Below are 19,955 nucleotides of genomic sequence, written 5' to 3'. Positions count from 1 at the left end.
CTCCCAAACCCTTCTTCACAATATGTTAATCACCAAGTCCTTTCCTTGTAGTCTCCCATCACCTTCCTGTCCAGTCCACCTGCCCACCTCACTTCTGAAGGAATGCCTTGTTGAATGAGTAAATGATCGTCGCTGACCATTTCAAAGAATGATAGTCTTTCTCCCCATCTTGTCTGTCCCTAGGTCATACTGCTCAGTTATTTTTCTTAATACACTGCTTTTCACACTTTGCTCTCCTTAAAAACTTGAAGTGGCGTCTTCGTGTACAAAATGGTGGTTATCAAACTTTTCATCATGCCCTTGTTAGCAAAAAACTTTAGATTACTCACCCCCCCAATAATATGTTATTAAGACATATAAAAGACATGCTTTAAATGGATGAGGTAGATGATATACTATAATATTTTAAAAATGTACTTGTTTAGGGCAAAACAAAAAACTTAAGTGCTTGAATATGCTTCATTATTCAAAAATTATGTATTGAGTAGGTTGTGAGGCACCAATTTGAAAGTATTTCTGGCTTTTGGGAAGTTATGTGTTTAGAGGGGGACAAAGCAACTGATGAAATCAGGATGGAAGAAAGAAGGAAAGAGGGGGAGGATAGAAAAGGAAGGGACATTCTAGTACTATCTTGAAAAACAGAGTTGGCAGGCTTTGTTATCTCTTTTCCTGTTCTGTTGTGAAAAATCTCTTCAACTAATGTTGGCTTTTAACTTAAGTTTTAAATACATAAATTTTTAAAATTAAAAAAGTTTTATTATAGATATTTTAAAAATAAAGTAGGGAAAAGAGAATGATGAACCCATGTACACATACATCACTTTGCTTCAACAGTTTCCAAAATATGGGCAATTTTGTTTCATTTATTTCCACCTTCCCATCCCTTCCCCAACTCCATTGTGTTATTTTAAACCAAAAAACGTTCATTTGCTTCATAAATACTTGAGTATCTCTAAAGGATAAGGACTCTTTTCTTAACATAACTCGGTACAATGATCATATTTTTACAATTACAATTTCAATATCATCTAAGCATCTAAGTTGTAGTTGGTGTTCAAGTTTTCCTAATTGTTTTATAATCTGACTTGCATTTTCAGGAATAAACCTACATAGATGTAATCCATAATTGTTTCAATTTGTTACATATCCAATATATTTAGAAACTTTTTTTCAATTTCTTATACACAAACTTTTAGAAACTTTATTATTTTTAGAAAATTCATTTATTGGTTTCAGAGAGAGAGAGAGAGAGAGAGAGAGAAACATCTATCTGTTCCTATATGTGTCCTGACTGGGGATTGAAGGAGCAAATTTTGTGTAGGGATGTTGCTCTAACCAACTGAGCTATCTTCCGGCCAGGGCTAGAAACTTTAGTTTTTTGTTTTATAAATTTTATTATGCATTTTTTGGCCTGAGTTGAAACATCAAAACATCCTAAGCTCATAAACTGGGTTGTTAACCTGAACTTTTTTTTGAATTTTTTTTCAATTGTATCTATTTATTGATTTTAGAGAGAAGAAGGGAGAGACAAAGAAACATCAGTTTGCTGTTCCACCCATCCATGCACTCATTGGTTCATTCCTGTATGTACCCAGTGACCCAAAGTCTGGCACAGTGGGTCGATGCTCTAACCCAGTGGTCCCCAACCCCCGGGCCATGTGGGCCATTTGGTACCGGTCCGCAGAGAAAGAATAAATAACTTACATTATTTCTGTTTTATTTATATTTAAGTCTGAATGATGTTTTATTTTTAAAAAATGACCAGATTCCCTCTGTTACATCCGTCTAAGACTCACTCTTGACGCTTGTCTTGTAAGTTTGACATTTATATTTAAAAATACCACAGTTTTTACGCCAGTCGCATAATTTTATTTTGTGCATTTATCCATCCCACTCTAAAGGCCGGTCTGTGAAAATATTTTCTGACATTAAACCGGTTCGTGGCCCAAAAAGGTTGGGGACTACTGCTCTAACCAACTGAGCTATCCTGCCAGGGCTAACCTGCACTTTCTATATTTTAAAAGACTATATATAATATAGGGGTAATTTGATCAATCAAAGTTTGGATGGATCCTTTGGGGAATTCATTAAAGTCTACTTCTTTTTAGTGAAGTGATAAATTTTTATTTTTACGTTTATTGGTTTTTATTTTTATTAACTTTTATTTCCTTTATGCCACTTTTGGATTTGAGAAATGCACATTTTAAATCCATTAATGTTCACTGTGTCCTCATAATAAGGATCCTTGGGAGAATTTTTGGGGGTTTTTTGCCTGAAAGACTAGAAAATATGATTTTTGTTTTAAAAATGTTCTCCCCTTAACAACTTATAAACCGTATCTTCTAAAACTGGAAGTGTGTGAGTCTAAGGACTCTTTGTGGATTACAGGTTAATGGAATCTGTTGGCCACTTGGTACCCATGTTGAGATTGCCATTCAGATTGGTAAACTGTTCTGTTTGAGGACAGTTCACATTTTGCTCAATGCTGTTGTTTCTAAACGAAATCTCTCCTATTCGGTAGTTCCCATCTTTCCTCTTACATTGCTTTCAGTCAGACATTTTAGTCAACAACAGGGCTTGCTTTATTGTTGGGTAATTATTTGTTCTAGTATATCAGTTTGGATATTTCTGTTTGCTTTGCTGAAATACATGCCCACTGGTGGAGAGGTAATACCTGTTCTGACACAAACAATAACTACCATTCATTGAACAAATAACTATGTCCCAAGCACTCTGATAAGTGCTTAGAGATGGTATCCAAGATGGTCTTTACCATGATTTCTGCGGTGTAGGTATTGTAAGCCCCACCTTAATGTAAAGGAAACTTGGGCCTAGATCTGTTTAGAAATTTACTGAAGGTCGCCTAGCAGATAACTGGCTGAGGTAGCGCTGAGTCTAGGTCTGCTTAACCTCTTAACCAGCTACTAGTGTTGTCAAATAGCTGTGTGAAGTGTGAGTTTCCATTAATTCAAGTTATTTTTTTGCAAGCATGATTTCTGTTTAAAGCAGGTTGTCTGTGTGTCTTTAAGCAGCTTTGTGGTTTCTACTCATGTGACTGTTTCCTCTGTGCTCTTTCCTGTTTGTATGCCTTTCCTCTGCAGTTAACTGAACCTCTGGGTGGTGGGGGTAGGTAGATGGTGAGAGGGTTACTTGACTCTTTCATAAATCAAAAAAACAAACCCAAAAACAAAATGCAAAGAATAATATCATAAGCTCAGAATGTGTGTGTGTGTGTGTATATTTACATAATAAAAGTTATATAAAAGAATATACAATATAATAAGCTCATGACTCACCTTCCAGAATAAATATTTACATTTTCCATTTCTGATTATCTTTTAAAATAAAATAAAAGCCATAATAGAGGCCTAAGGTTATTATCTTTTTCTCTTCATAGTCTTGTTCTCATCTCTTCCCAGAAGCAACCTCAATTATGATTTTGGTGTGTATTCTGCCCTTCCATAAGTTTAAAAAAATTTTTATTTAGAAAATTAAATTTGCCTGACCTGTGGTGGTGCATTGGGATAAAGCGTCGACCTGGAAGTGCTGAGGTCGCTGGTTCGAAACCCTGGGCTTGCCTGGTCAAAGCACATGTGGGAATTGATGCTTCCAGCTCCTCCCCTCATTCTCTCTCTCTCTCTGTCTCTCCTCTCTGTCTCTCCCTCTCCTCTCTAAAAAAAAAAGAAAAAAAAAAAGAAAATTTAATTTAATAGGGTGACATTGATCAATAAGAGTATAAGGGTTTGCCTGACCAGATGGTGGCGCAGTGGATGGAGCGTTGGACTAGAATGCGGAGGACCCAGGTTCAGGACCCCGAGGTTACCGGCTTGAGCGCAGGCTCATCTGGTTTGAGCAGAGCTCACCAGCTTGGACCCAAGGTCGCTGGCTTGAGCAAAGGGCTACTCGATCTGCTGAAGGCCCACGGTCAAGGCACATATGAGAAAGCAATCAATGAACAACTAAGGTGTCACAATGAAAAACTAATGATTGATGCTTCTCATCTCTCTCTGTTCCTGTCTGTCTGTCCCTGTCTATCCCTCTCTCTGACTCTCTCTCTGTCTCTGTAAGTAAAAAAAAAAAAAGAGTACAAGGGTTTCAGATAAACATTTCTATAGCATCCATACTTTTTTTAAATTCTTCTAAAAACAATTTATTGATTGATTTTTAGAGAGAGAGAGATACATCAATTTGTTGTTCCACTTACGCATTCATTGGTTGATTCTTGTATGTGCCCTGACCAGGGATCAAACCGGTACCCTCTGTGCTTCCAGGCAATGCTGTAACCAACCAAGCTATCTGGGCATGGCTACTTGGTGTCTGATTCTTAGAGTTGCTCATTTGCACTTTGCTTTTTTTTGTCATCTTAGTGCTCTCTCTTTGTCTGTAGTAGCCTTTATTTTTTTTATTTCTTCCCATTTTAAAAGTGTATACAATTCAATGGCATAGCAGTAAGTACATTCATGATGCGGTATAATTCTCACCACTGTCTAGTTCCCGAACATTTCATCTCCCCAGAAAGAAGCCCGTATCCATCAGCCCTCACCCCTCATGCTCCTCTCCCCAGCCCCTGGTAACCTCCGACCTATACTGTCTGTCCTTGTGGATTTGCCTATTCCGGATGCTTCCTATAAATGGAGTCACGCTGACTTGTTGCATTGTGTCTGGCTTCTTTCACTTAGCATAGGGTTTTCCAGGTTTGCCTTTTATTGAATACTTTTGCATGTCATGTGCCATTTGTGTCAGTGTATTTACCCAGGAGGTGTCTCCCTGGAAGTGCCTTCGGTTCCTAATTGTGCTCTGTTGGTGGAGTCTCGTTGTCAGGCCTATGGCCTTGGAGACGTGCTATTTTTTGTGACATCATGGCACTGAGAGGTGTGTACTCCACAAAATCATTAGGAAATTTTTGTTCTCTTTTTAGAGAACGCTTCACGTTTATTTTCATTTGGTCAAATGTAACTATTGTTTCTGGCAACTTTCTACAAACATTAAGCTGAGAAACGACATTACAAGTGATACTGTGAATCATCATAAAATATTAAGTAGTCACAAACAGGCATTGGAGAAAATATTTTCTTTTTTTTTTTTTTTTTTAAACGTCCTTTTCTTAATATACTTTTTGTTTTCTTTAGATTTTATTTATTCATTTTTATTAGAGAGAGAGGGGAGAGAGAGAGAGGGATAGATAGAGAGAGAACAGGGGGAGGAGCAGGAAGCATCAACTCCCATATGTGCCTTGACCAGGCAAGCCCAGGGTTTTGAACCGGCGACCTCAGCATTCCAGGTTGACGCTTTATCCACTGCGCCACCACAGGTCAGGCGGAGAAAATATTTTCTACTTTTCCTATAATACAGAGATGGCAAAAATTAAATAGGGAAACTAAATATAGGTTTGTTTCCCTTCTGTAAAAGGGTTCTTGTTTGCTTCTGACCACATTTACTTCCAGATATCTGTGATCTTTACCTGTAGGCTACTTTGGAATTGGCAAGGCCCCAAGATGGGGACGGAAAAAGAGTAAAAGAATCCAAGGAACTGGGATTTCAGGCCCAGCAAGAAGTCAGTTTAACCAAGTTGGAGCGGGGGAGCTGAACTGGGGTTGGGGAGGTTGGGGTAGGGAGCTGAACCCAGGTTGGAGACCCATTTTATGATCTTTTCACACTTCCCCACTGAGAAGAGGTTTTAAGTATATTTCAGAGCATCCGGTTAAGAGAGGTCACCTAGGGAAGTAGTTTCTGAACATTCTGATTCCTCACCACTGTCAGTAGAGAGAATTTTGATCTCGTACTCCTTTTTGTGTGTGTGTGTGACAGAGACAGAGAGAGGGACAGACAGGAAGGGAAGAGATGAGAAGCATTAATTCTTCGTTGTGGCACCTTAGTTGTTCATTGATTGCTTTCCCATATGTGCCTTGATCCCGGGTGCTACAACAGATTGAGTGAACCCTTGCTCAAGCTGGTGAGCCTTGCTCAAACCAGATGAGCCTGTGCTCAAGCCAGCGACCTTGGGGTTTCGAATGTGGGTTCTCTGCGTCCCAGTCCGAGGCTCTATCTACTGCACCACCGCCTGGTCAGGTGATCGCATACTCCTTTTATGTGTGCATTTATTTAATAATGTGTATAACTCTTAATTTTTATATTAAATATTTGGTAAGTTTTCACCTTTATAAGAAACTGAAAAATCAACTTTATTGAGGTATGATTTACATACAGTCAAAGAGTCTTGACAATAGGTATACCCTTGTAACCTCTGGGATCCAGGTAGAGAATGTTCCTATAAGTTCTAAAGGTTCTCTTGTGCCCCTTCTAAATTAACCAGCTAATCCCCCCCCCCAAACGAGGCAATGATTATTTTTACTCTTTTAGATAGAAAATAAATGTAAAGAGTTGCAGCATTTCGTCCCCCTCGCTGATGGCTCAGTCTTGGGTGGCCCCAGCCCTTCTGGACCTTTGCTGTATACCTGAATCACCTAGGGGGGAACTTATATCAGTGCCGATCTCCCAAGTTCGCACATCAGAACTCCTGGTTCAGAAGGGGTTGGTTGGGGCCTGGAATCTGCGTTTTAACCCTCACCCTAAGGAGTCCTTCGCGGGGCCTCAGCAACCACACTTTCAGGTACAGTTTGTGAGGATCACTTCCTGGCAGAGGGCGGAGGGTGGAGGCAAGGCTTATGAGGCTTCATTGCTTGAGGAGGGGAGTAAGGAGAAATGGATTTCTTAGTGAATGAAGACGAACCAAATACTGTTTTCTCCAAGGGTAGGGTGACATAGTCGTTACTTATATATGACAGAATCACAAGACATACAGGAAACCGGGGACATTCCAGTCACCTGATCAAGAAATATTTCTTGAACACATACCTTGTGTTGCAAACGGACTATTCCAGGGGCTTCTGTCTCTTTCTCACTAAAGGAACCCTCCAACAATGTGAAGCAGTTAATTTCTGCCCCCCTCGTTTATTTTATATTCTTCCTAACTTGCAAGGGGATGACTGTTGGGAGGTTGGGGGGGGGGCAGGTACCAGGAGAGGAGCCTCCTCTGACTTCACTTTATCTAGTCATCAAGATTTTGGCAATGCTTCAGCCACCTCCTGCTCTCCTCTCGTCACGTCCTACACGTTTCTCTGTCCTGATATGGATAGTTCCCAAACTTTTTGCGGCTCATTGGAATCCCTTGCAAAATCTTTAGAGAGCCTGGCTTCCGCCTCTTAGACATTCTCATTTAATGGGTAAGAGATATGACTTGGGCATTGGAGTTTTTGTAAAAGTCCCTAGGGGGTTCTAGTGGGCAGCAAAATTTGGGAACCATTAATTTAGGGGACTGGAGAAGTAAGTGAAGACTGGGGAGATTATCGACAGTAATAGATGATTTTTAAAAAAATGTTTATTGTATTGATTTTAGAGAGGGGAAGGCAGAGAGCAGGGAAGAGACGGGGACATCTGTTCCTGTATGTACCCTGACCAGGGATTGAACCACTTCCGGAAGATGCTCTAACCAGCCGTGCTAACCAGCTATGGTTGTATTGTAATAGATGATTTTTTAGTGGTACCAGCACAGTGCACCTCACTCTTGGTACAACTCTAGAATATGTATATTTCCTTAAGGAGGCCCCCTCCCATTCTTAGCTGGCCTGTCCCCTGCTGCCCGGAGTCTTGCAAGCCTACCCTATGCATCACGTTCCCCAGTGGGAGGCTCCACCCGTCTGCACTTTGTGCTCACCGCTCACCATGTTGCAGCCTGTTGTTCTTGGCACCTGCTGTGTTTCTGGTAACACAGTTGTGGTTACAACAGGCCCATTTCTTCAGCTCTCCTCTTTCTCTCCCCTGCCCCCATTGTTCTTACTCTGCTCCTATGCTCCCTACTGGTCTTCTTTGAACCCCCCATCTTATTAGGGGTTCCAGATTCATTGAACCACCCCTGCCTCTAGGAACATGGCAATTTAACCTTTTTTTTTTGTATTTTTCTGAAGTTGGAAACAGGGAGGCAGTCAGACAGACTCCCGCATGTGCCCGACTGGGATCCACCCGGCATGCCCACCAGGGGGTGATGCTCTGCCCATCTGGGGCATTGCTCTGTTGCGACCAGAGTCATTCTAGCGCCTGAGGCAGCGGCCATGGAGCCATCTTCAGTGCCTGGGCCAACTTTGCTCCAATGGAGCCTCGGCTGTGGGAGGGGAAGAGAGAGACAGAGAGAAAGAAGAGGGGGAAGGGGTCGAGAAGCAGATGGGCGCTTCTCCTGTGTGCCCTGGCCGGGAATCGAACCCAGGACTCCTGCACGCCAGGCTGATGCTCTACCACTGAGCCAACCGGCCAGGGTCCATGGCAATTTAATCTTGAACATTAGAACTACAAACAACAGGAGCCTCTTGGTTTTAAAATCATACTTTTTTTTTTTTAATGTATGACGTTTTATTCTTTAGACGAGTTTTTTCTAGATTTTTATCTTTCACACATTCTGGTTCCTTTTTCATCTAGCTGATGTCAAGGTGAGTAATTTCCTGTTTTCTGGACAAATTAACCATGTCTTTGTTTTTGTCAACCCCTCTGCCACCACCATGAGATGTTGGGAATTAGAGAGGGTGAAGGTGCATTTTGACACAAATTACTATCAAAAAACAAGACTCAGTCCCTGGCCGGTTGGCTCAGTGGTAGAGCGTCGGCCTGGTGTGCAGGAGTCCCAGGTTCGATTCCCAGCCAGGGCACACAGGAGAAGCGCCCATCTGCTTTGCCACCCCTCCCCCCCTCCTTCCTCTCTGTCTCTCTCTTCCCCTCCTGCAGCCAAGGCTCCATTGGAGCAAAGTTTGCCTGGGCGCTGAGGATGGCTCCATGGCCTCTGCCTCAAGCGCTAGAATGGCTCTGATTATGGCAGAGCGATGCCCCAGATGGGCAGGGCATCGCCCCCTGGTGGGCAGAGCGTCGCCCCTGGTGGGCATTCTGGGTGGATCCCGGTCGGGCGCATGCAGGAGTCTGTCTGACTGCCTCCCCGTTTTCCAACTTCAGAAAATTACCACAAAAAAACAAAAACAAAAAAAACAACCAACCAAAAAAACACACAAGACTCTCACCTTGCCTGACCAGGCGGTGGCGCAGTGGATAGAGCGTCGGACTGGGATGCGGAAGTACCCAGGTTCGAGACTCCGAGGTCCCGCGCGGGCTCATCTGGCTTGAGCAAAGAGCTCGCCAGCTTGGACCCAAGGTCGCTGGCTCCAGCAAGGGGTTACTCGGTCTGCTGAAGGCCCACGGTCAAGGCACATGTGAGAAAGCAATCAATGAACAACTAAGAAGTCGCAATGCACAACGAGAAACTGATGATTGTTGCTTCTCATCTCTCTCTGTTCCTGTCTGTCTGTCCCTGTCTATCTCTGCCTCTGTAAAAAAAAAAAAAAAAAAAAAAAAGACTCTCACCTTGTCCGGGTAGCTTGGTAGTTAGAGCATCATCCCAATATGCAAAAGGTTGTGGGTTCGATCCCTGGTCAGGGCACATATAGGAACAGAGGAATAGTTAATGTTTTTCTCTCTCTCTTTCTCTAAATCAGTAAAAAAATAAAAATAAAAGAAAGAAAGAAAGAAACGAAAGAAAAGACTTTCCCCAACAGCTCAGAGGTAACAACTTTCTGGCTCAAGAACCTAAGTTAGAATCTAATCTGACAAGTGCAGCCGAGGCTCCCAGCCCTGACTGCCGTGTAGTCATCTTGGGTCCCCCTCCTGTCAAACTGAATCAGGCTCTGAGGGTTCTTAACTCTCCCAGGTGACTCTTCTATGTAGCCACGGTGGCACCACTCCGGGGGCTAGGCTTCATTGAGGGAGGGGAGGATGTGTTGTCAGGGTTACAGTAACATTTTGTTCTGTGGCTTTAAGAGCACCTTGGAAAGGTCATTTGTGTTTAAGCTTTTGGCCTGAGATTCCTGAGAGAGAGAGAGAGAGACAATTCTGCCTCCTTCAAGGCCATCTTTGTTGTTTTTTAAAAGCTATCTTTGGTCCCCACTCCCACTGTGTGAAGTTTATCTGCTCCAAGTGCAGACCTTGAACCTCGTATTTACTAGACCAGCAGCCTCAGCATCACCCAGGAGCTTGTTAGAAATGCAAATTCCCAGCCTCACCTCCCTGGACCTACTGATCAGAAACTGTGGAGGTGGGCCCAGCAATGTGTGTTCTAACAAACCCCCTAGATGATTCCAATGTGGATAATAGGTTGAGACTCACCCAGTAGCTCTGGGATGGGGGCCTGAGAACGAGCATTTCTGACAACTTCCTCGGTGATGCCCATCCAGGGACCTCAACTGAGAACCACTGGCTTAGAGAACCCCATGAAGCTATGGGGCAGTTTCCTGCTATTTTTTGGCTTAAGCCTCCTAGCCAATATTAGGGACCTGGAGCTGGGACAAAGGGATGTGAAGAAAGTAGAAAAGATCTTCTGCCACCTTAAACCTGAACTTGGAGGCATCAACCCCCAACTGTGACTAGTGCTGCTAAGCTTGTCTCCTCAACACCAATCACAAGAAATAGTTTCTATCATGTATTGTGTCCCTATGACACCCTTTCCACAGTTTACACACATTCTCTCTCCTTGGACTCTGCTTTCAATTTTCTATTTGTACAGGGGAGCAGTGGCTCCAATAATCCAGAATGGCTTTTTTTTTTTAAATGATCTGGAAAAGTTTCAGATGTTTGTTTTGTTTTTCCAGATTAGATTTTCATTTACATTTTGAGATCTGGGTTCAGTGGTCAGATCTTTCTTTTGAGTCCTCTTTGAATTCTCATTTTCTCCAGCCTTAGTTTCCCAAAGTAAAAAGCAAACTGTTACCTAAAGGATAGTTGTGACGGCTAAATTAAAGAACAGACGCAAAGTTCCTGTCACTGGGTTCATATGTAATAAACATTGTTTCTGTACTTCTGGTCTTACTCCCAAATAGGTGAGCGCAAACTGCCCCCACCCCCTCATGGCTGGTCCAGATGCTGAAATCGGCACAAGACAAAGCCTCTGAGAAGTTGGGAGAAGCCTAGGGCATGTGAGAACATGGAGCAAGGCCTCCCAGGGTGGGGCCACAGGTCAGAACCCAAGGCCAGACATAGGTGTTGCAGCCTGAAGCTGGGTTCAAGGTCAGTATTGTAGATTCCAGAGGAGGGAGCAGCTTGTTTGAGGGTGGGGAAAGGAAATGAAAAGAGAACTGGCCTCAGACAGGAAGCATCACGCCCCCCCCCCCCCAGCGCTGCAGGTGCTGGGCCGGCTCTTCCTCAGGGTGAGTGTTTCAGGTGGGCTTGGAAAGGCCTGGACACTCAGGGTTCCAGACAGAGGGGTCCCCATTAGGTCCCTGGCTGCCTTTAGTTGTTTAGAGGAAATACCAACTTCAGGGACCTGGGAGGTGCCCTGCTCCTGGATTCCATAGGCTCCTGGATTCCACAGATTCATAGGCATGACCAATGTTACATCTCTCTGGGACCTGGAGAGGTCTGGGTCCTCTTCTTCGGCCCCAGGAGAGGCGCCCTAGTCCTGGCCCTAGTCCAGGATGTCTGGATTGGAGCTACAGGGAAAGCAAAGATTCTTCATTTCATCTGACTAGCTCAGGGGTCGGGAACCTATGGCTCACGAGCCAGATGTGGCTCTTTTGATGGCTGCATCTGGCTCGCAGACAAATTTTTTTTTTTTTTAAATTAATTTATTTATTTTTTACAGAGACAGAGAGTGAGTCAGAGAGAGGGATAGACAGGGACAGACAGACAGGAACGGAGAGAGATGAGAAGCATCAATCATTAGTTTTTCATTGCGCGTTGCAACACCTTAGTTGTTCATGGATTGCTTTCTCATATGTGCCTTGACCACGGGCCTTCAGCAGACGGAGTAACCCCTTGCTGGAGCCAGTGACCTTGGGTCCAAGCTGGTGGGCTTTTCCTCAAACCAGATGAGCCGGCGCTCAAGCTGGCGACCTCGGGGTCTCGAACCCGGGTCTTCTGCATCCCAGTCCGACGCTCTATCCACTGCGCCACCGCCTGGTCAGGCTCGCAGACAAATCTTTAATAAAAAAAATAACGTTAAAAATATAAAACATTCTCATGTATTATAATCCATTCATTTCCTACCGCTCATGTTCATGGTTGCGGGTGGCTGGAGCCAATCACAGCTGTCCTCCGGGACAACACCAAATTTTATTGGATAATGCGTGTACAGGGGTCGTTGTATGGCTCTCACAGAATTACATTTTAAAATATGTGGTGTTCATGGCTCTCTCAGCCAAAAAGCTTCCCGACCCCTGGACTAGCTCTTTAAATATCTCCAAGCTGGAGGGCAGAACCTGTCTAGCTAGCGGCGGCGGGGTGTTTCAGTGAAGTGATTTTCAGCTCCGTATCATTGATGGCAATGGCCAGTGGAGCAAGATGCCTTATGGGGTGATGAGGCTCAGGCACAGCTGGTAAAGCTGTAGTGGATGGGCTTTCTGTTTGGGGCTGGAGGCTGGGCCTTCCCTGCTGTAGATTATCTCCTGATCCCCTCCCATTGGTGTTGGGGGAGAGATAGGGTAGACTCTTAGCTCAGCTGCTGAGGGCTCTGGGTGCTGGGGGATGCTGGGGAGCTGTTATCTGAAACCACAGACCCCAAAGCAAGCAGAGAGCTGAGATCAGCCTTATCAAGGAGTGTTAGAGACACACTAAGAGCCAGGGCCACCGGGTGGGGAAAGCACCAGAGGGCTGGCCTGAGAAAGTGGCTGGGCTGGAGGCCAGGACCTACCCAGCTGCCTGCCCCTGACTTCTCCCCTGAAGCAAGGGCCGTGGGAGGGCTGGTTGGATTTTAAGGTGGTGGACACAGTTGTTGATTCAGATTTTTCCGTGAGGCTCCAACAGCTAGATCTGAAGGCAATTCCAGAGGATTTCAAGAATGCTTGACCCACAGGTGGCAGCATGTAAATAGTGACTTTCAAAGATTAATTCTTAGAGAATAACTTTTACATTTGTGTCCATTTAAAAACAAGCGATTTCAATAAGGTGATTTTGCAGACTCATTTGCGTTTCTGGTTACTAGCAACAAACAGTGAATTAAATAATAATAGATAAATGTTTTAATATTTGGGAAAGAGAAGAGAACTTGAATTCTCATTAAGGAAAATAGAATGGGACTTAAATACATGGAGAGATGTTTATTAAGTGCAAATTAAAAACAAGTCTATTTCATACCTACTGAAGTAAGAAAATAATAAAACTTGATGTTAATGTGCTTGTGGGGAAATAATCACAGCCATATATTGTTGGTATATTTTTCTGGAGAGCAGTAGATCAAAATGAAACACAAGCTGCCAAGAAAATACTTGTGTCCTTAGGGGAATACTCCCAAAGGAAAAAATCCCAGGGAATTAGCAGACTGGAAGAAAGGTTATTTGTTCAAAGCTAATTCAAGCCACATTATTTATATAAAATCTGGCCATTACCTAGGTGCAAACTAGAAAATATTAATATTCCATCATATTGATAGCTATTAAAGCCATAAATGTGAGGACTTAGATTTTCTGACAAGCCCCAGGTAGTGGTGGTGCTACTGGGTCACCCCCACACTTTGACTAGCAAAGATCTAAATCTTTACCGTTTTAGCTTTAGTGTGGTAGCCACCAGGCATGTGTGGTGATTCAAATTTAAATTTATTAACATAAAGTAGAATAGAAAATTCAGTTACTAAGTCTCTCTAGCTCTTTTAAGGGCTCAGAAGCCACATAGGGCTTATATCTTGCAAAGCTAAGAAAACAATTCCATTGTCATATGAAGTTCTCTTGAAGAGAGGTTGACCCTAAATCATTAAAGCCTTGAAGTGAAGGGGATTTTTTTTAATTCATTTTTTTTTAGAGAGGAGAGAGATAGAGAGAGAGGAGAGAGAGATGGGGGGGGGCTGGAAGCATCAACTCCCATATGTGCCTTGACCAGGCAAGTCCAGGGTTTCGAACCGGCGACCTCAGCATTTCCAGGTCGACGCTTTATCCACTGTGCCACCACAGGTCTTTTAAAAAATTTTTTTAATTTATTAATTTTTTTTTTTTAGAGAGGAGAGAGAGGGAGAGAAAGAGAGAGAGAGAGAGAGGAGAGAGAGAGACGGGGGGAGCTGGAAGCATCAACTCCCATATGAAGGGGATTTTTTTTATCTCTTTCTGTCATTTTTAAAAGTGTATAATTAAGAGCTTGTTCCATTCCTTTGTAGTCACAAGTCACAAAGGTGTACATTAAGACATGGAAGAGGGCCTGACCAGGCAGTGGCACAGTGGATAGAGCGTCAGACTGGGATGTGGAGGACCCAGGTTCGAGACCCCGAGGTCGCCAGCTTAAGCATGGGCTCATCTGGTTTGAGCAAAGCTCACCAGCTTGGACCCAAGGTTGCTGGCTCAAGCAAGGGGTTACTCGGTCTGCTGTAGCCCCACAGTCAAGGCACATATGAGAAAGCAATCAATGAACAACTAAAGTGCCACAATGAAAAACTGATGATTGATGCTTCTCATCTCTCTCCATTCCTGTCTGTCTATCCCTCTCTCTGACTCTCTCTCTGTCTCTGTAAAAAAAAAAAAAAAAAAAAAGACATGGAAGAGGTAAAGCAATGAACAAGTTCGTATAATTAAAAAATGAAATTCTGTTTTCTCACTGACCTGATTGTCAGTCCACAGATGTGTTAACCTGATTGATTATTCTTTGTTTCTCAATGGGCAGTCATGTCTAACATTGGTTTCAGTTTCTTTGCTAACTTTTCCTTTTATGTTATTAATGTGTACTAGATGACATAGTGTTTAAAGAATTATTTCAATAATTTAAAGTAAAGATAAATAAAGTATAGATGTGTATAATTTTTGAAAAAAATATACTCCCCCATCTAGGTGTTTCATTAATTTATATATATATTTAAATGTTTTTTGTTTATTGATGAGAGAGAGAGAAATACTGACTTGTTCCACTCATTTATGCATTCATTCATTGATTTTTGTATGTGCCCTGACTGGGGACTGAACCCACAACTTTGGTGCATCAGGATGATGCTCTATCCAACTGAGCTATCTGGCCAGAGCCAATTTGTGTGTGTGTGTGTATTTGTCATTTGTCAATTTATATTTTGAAAGTGTATTCTTTCAGCAGGATTACACCATATGAGTTATCAAAGGAAACGGGCCTTGACCTCCAAGGACTGAAAGGTCCCTAGATGATTTCTTTTTCTTTTCTATGAATTGGAAATACTGACAATTGTTATTTTCTTTCAGGAATTTGTGCAAATATTCTCACAATGTTCTCTCCGAAGACAACTTTAGAATCCTGAAACATTTTCAGCTCTCCGGACTGAACAAGGAAGAATTGGCAGTGCTTCTTGTCCAAAGTGACCCTTTCTTTTTGCCTGAGGTATGTTATAATTCCTTGGTTTAAAAAGCTGGAAGAGGCTTGACCTGTGGTGGCGCAGTGGATAAAGCGTCGACCTGGAACGCTGACCTTGGGTGTGCTGGTCAAGGCACATGTGGGAGTTGATGCTTCCTCCTACCTCCCCTTTTCCCTTTCTTTCTGCCTCTCTCTCTTCTCTCTAAAATTAATAAATAAATTTTTTAAAAAGCAGGAAGAATATATAATCGACAGTGTTGTATCATGAATATGTTGGAGTAGACGCAGGGAAAACTCAAAGTTAGCATCAGGGCTCTGCAGCAGGCGACACCAGTGGGTGGCTGTTGTTGAGTAACCTAAGAGATTCCAGCAATTTCCTTCCTGTTTGAAGTTTTATAAGAATTTGATTCTGGAATGCCTCCTTCACTAGGCTTCTAGGGAGCCCCGTGTGAGCAAGTGTGATCTGAAGATGTAGTAGTAGAACTAATTGATGCTTTACCTCATGGTGACCTCCAGGAAGAGGGGGGCTTTTTTTTTTTTTTTTTTTCTGAAGCTGGAAACAGGGAGAGACAGTCAGACAGACTCCCGCATGCGCCCACCAGGGGCGACGCTCTGCCCACCAGGGGGCGATGCTCTGCCCATCCTGGGCGTCGCCATGTTGCGACCAGAGCCACTCTAGCGCCTGAGGCAGAGGCCACAGAGCCATCCCCAGCGCCCGGGCCATCTTTGCTCCAATGGAGCCTTGGCTGCGGGAGGGGAAGAGAGAGACAGAGAGGAAAGCGCGGCGGAGGGGTGGAGAAGCAAATGGGCGCTTCTCCTGTGTGCCCTGGCCGGGAATCGAACCCGGGTCCTCCGCACGCTAGGCCGACGCTCTACCGCTGAGCCAACCGGCCAGGGCTAAGAGGGGGGCTTTTGAATGAAGGTTTTGGAAAATGATGGGATATATTGGTTGAGGGTATAGGCTAAGCTGTTGTAACAAGGAGACCCCAAAATGTAGTGATTCAAATTAAATAATATGCCTGACCAGGTGGTGGCACAATGAATAGAGTGTTGGACTGGGATGTGGAAGGACCCAGGTTCGAGACCCCGAGGTCGCCAGCTTGAGCGTGGGCTCATCTGGTTTGAGCAAGGTTCACCAGCTTGAGCCCAAGGTTGCTGGCTTGAGCAAGGGCTCACTGGCTCTGCTGTAGCCCCCCGCCCCCTGCAAAGCACATATGAGAAAGCAATCAATGAACAACTAAAGTGCTACAACGAAAAAGTAATGATTGATTGCTTCTCATCTCTCTCCATTCTTGTCTGTCTGCCCCTGTCTATCTCTCTCTCTGTCCCTGTAAAAAAAAAAAAAAGCAAAAATAATAATAATAATAATTTTATTTATTTATTTATTTTATTTTATTTTATTTTTTGTATTTTTTCTGAAGCTGGAAACTGGGAGAGACAGTCAGACAGACTCCCGCATGTGCCCGACCGGGATCCACCTGGCACGCCCACCAGGGGGAGTCGCTCTGTTGTGACCAGAGCCACTCTAGCGCCTGGGGCAGAGGCCAAGGAGCCATCCCCAGTGCCCAGGCCATCTTTGCTCCAATGGAGCCTCAGCTGTGGGAGGGGAAGAGAGAGACAGAGAGGAAGGAGAGGGGAGGGGTGGAGAAGCAGATGGACGCTTCTCCTGTGTGCCCTGGCCGGGAATCGAACCTGGGACTTCTGCATGCCAGGCCGACGCTCTACCACTGAGCTAACCAGCCAGTGGTTTTTTTTTTTATAGAGACAGAGAGAGAGTAAAAAAGAGGGATAGATAGGGACAGACAGACAGGAATGGAGAGAGATGAGAAGCATCAATCATTAGTTTTTCGTTGCAACACCTTAGTTATTCATTGATTGCTTTCTCATATGTGCCTTGATTGTGGGGCTACAGCAGACCGAGTAACCCCTTGCTCGAGCCAGCGACCTTGGATCCAAGATGAACCAGATGAACCCACGCTGAAGCTGGTGACCTCGGGGTCTCAAACCTCGGTCCTTCCGCATCCCAGTCCGACGCCTGTCCACTGCGCCACCACCTGGTCAGGCTGTTTGTAGTTTTTCACTTCACCTTGACCTGAGGAGAACCTAAAAGCATCAGACAGAACTGGCTTCCTGGAATAAAACCTTGTGAAGTTGTAATGTGCTTACTCAGGGAAGGGATGCTTTCATTTGTCCTGGCCTGCTTAAGGCCAGAAGCCATCTTAACTTCACTGTCAGCATGGTAATAGGAATGTTGAAGTATCACTTGTGGAATTGCTTTTTTTTTTTTCTTTTTGCTAGAGCCTCCGAAACACTGGTCCTCTAGCTTTAGTGGGCATCAGCAACCAGGAGGGTTTGTTAACACACAGATTATTGGGCCCCACCTCAGGTGGTTCTGGCTCTAAGATACGGGGTTTGCATCTCCTGTCAGTTTCTGATGGAGCGGCTGAGACTGCTGGTTGAGGGACCACACTTTGAGAACTGCTGACCCAGACTCAGCATCTGGATAAGGGGCTGTCCGACAGTGCCTGTCGGCATCAGGTTTTAGAGGTTGTCTGTGTGACTACATCGTATTGGCTGGAGTCCAGATCCCTGTCTTTGCCACCTGTGTGATACATCACTGTGAATCATGTTGATGTGGGTCACTCAGAGTCTGTTGGAACAATTTACAAATGTTTTGACCTTTAAGATTCTTCGGGCAATGATTCAAACATTTGCATCACATTTCATATTTTGCGTGGCACATCCACACAATTTATTATTGAAGCTGCTCAATGACATGGTTTAGGTAGACAGAGCATTTGACAGCAAAGGAAACAGAGGCTGAGACAAGGGGATTCAGCGAGGTGCTTCTAGGTCTGCAGATTTTTAAACTAGTGTCTTCTGTCTGGCAACACTTGGTCTGGCCTCAGGCATAATACTATTTCTTCTGCCCTCCTTTCAGTAAGCACGACATCTTTGTAGAGCTAGGTATGTAGGTGTATCTATGTATTTACATAGATGTATAAAAATTATCTTCTTTGGTTGGTCATTTATTTATTTATTTACTTTTTACAGAGACAGAGTGAGTCAGAGAGAGGGATAGACAGGGACAGACAGACAGGAACGGAGAGAGATAAGAAGCATCAATCATTAGTTTTTCATTGCGCGTTGCAACACTAGTTGTTCATTGATTGCTTTCTCATATGTTCCTTGACCGCGGGCCTTCAGCAGACCGAGTAACCCCTTGCTGGAGCCAGCGACCTTGAGTCCAAGCTAGTGAGCTTTTGCTCAAACCAGATGAGCCCACGCTCAAGCTGGTGACCTCGGGGTCTCGAACCTGGGTCCTCTGCATCTCAGTCCGATGCTCTGTCCACTGTGCCACCACCTGGTCAGGCTTTGGTTGGTTTTTGAGAAACTTGGCCACATTCTGCTGAGAAGAGACTAGATTCTAGATTTTTCAACAGTTGCAGCTAAGACCTACTTGTCCTTTTAATTGCGGAATGAGTTGCTGTCCAAAGGCAGGACTTCCTCTTTGGTGTGCCCTTAAGTATAGGACTCACTCTGGGTCTGGTTCGGTCCTATCTGTACCTGGCCATCTTACTTTGATTCTTGCAAGTGATGATTGAATTTATGTTTCTTTTAGCAAGTTCCTCTTTGCCCCAAATACACGATCAATTGAATATAATTCATAAAAGACTGGGGCATGCGCCTGCATTTTTCCCCCTCCATCTATCTCTGCTTGCTTCTGAAATTTTCGTCGAGTCCAGCTTTCCTAAATGACTGTGTCATGGCAGATACAGGAAGGTTTTTTTGTCTCTGCCTGTTATCCTCTCCTCTGTAGATCTGCAAAAGTTACAAGGGAGAAGATCGAAAACACATCTGCAGTCAGCAGCCACCGTGTGAAAGGCTCCACGTCTGCGAACATTTCACGCGAGGAAACTGCGGTTATACCAACTGCCGCCGCTCGCATAACCTGATGGACAGGAAGGTGCTGGCCATCATGAGGGAACATGGACTGAGCCCGGAAGTGGTCCAGAACATCCAGGACATCTGCAACAACAAGCACAGCCGGAAGAAACCTGGGTTGAGAGGTGAGCACTTTCTACGTTTTAGTGACTAGAATAGACAGAGAAATCACAAGGACAGGAAAACCACCTACTGTCACTCCACCTCACTACATAAAATCCTCTTCATTTTCCCTTTCAGACCTTGTCCACATTTGTACACAACTTTTACATAATTACAGGGGTGGGCAAAGGTAGGATTACATTTGTTTGTATGGAAAATAGTATAATAATTAATAATAATACTAGGGTAAACTGTTTTGCGTACTCACAACTGTAAACCTCCACTTTTGCCCATCACTGTAATCGTGGTATATATGCAACTTTGCAATTTGGTGGTTTCTAAAAATTTATATTTATTGATTTTAGAGAGAGGGAGGGAAAGGAAGAGGAAAGTATCAATTTGTTGTTCCACTTTATTCATGCATGCATTGGTTGACTCTCATATGTATGTGCCCTGACTGGATATTGAACCCCCAACTTTGGCATATTAGGACAGTGATCTAACCACTGAGCTACTCATCTAGGGCCACAATTTGACTTTCATGCTAAGCACTATTCCCCAGGATTTTATAAATGTTTATCATTTTCCTA

At 43.8% G+C, this 19,955-nt stretch overlaps 1 protein-coding gene across 3 annotated transcripts in view; it reads left to right on the top strand.

Annotated features, from left to right (window-relative positions):
* The window catches only part of ZC3HAV1 (zinc finger CCCH-type containing, antiviral 1), a 55,017-nt gene that overhangs the window by 2,446 nt on the left and 32,616 nt on the right, over nt 1-19,955 (top strand). For all 3 annotated transcript variants that reach the window (XM_066262414.1, XM_066262413.1, XM_066262415.1), the window contains exons 2-3: nt 15,210-15,345; nt 19,139-19,388. In XM_066262414.1, coding sequence (XP_066118511.1) covers nt 15,210-15,345; nt 19,139-19,388 — 386 coding nt within the window. The remainder of the gene's footprint in view (nt 1-15,209; nt 15,346-19,138; nt 19,389-19,955) is intronic.

This window comes from Saccopteryx bilineata, chromosome 2 (assembly GCF_036850765.1).
Source record: "Saccopteryx bilineata isolate mSacBil1 chromosome 2, mSacBil1_pri_phased_curated, whole genome shotgun sequence".
Lineage (NCBI taxonomy): Eukaryota > Metazoa > Chordata > Mammalia > Chiroptera > Emballonuridae > Saccopteryx > Saccopteryx bilineata.
Note: the sequence above shows the minus strand (reverse complement) of the source record. Positions and strands in the feature narration are given on the sequence as shown.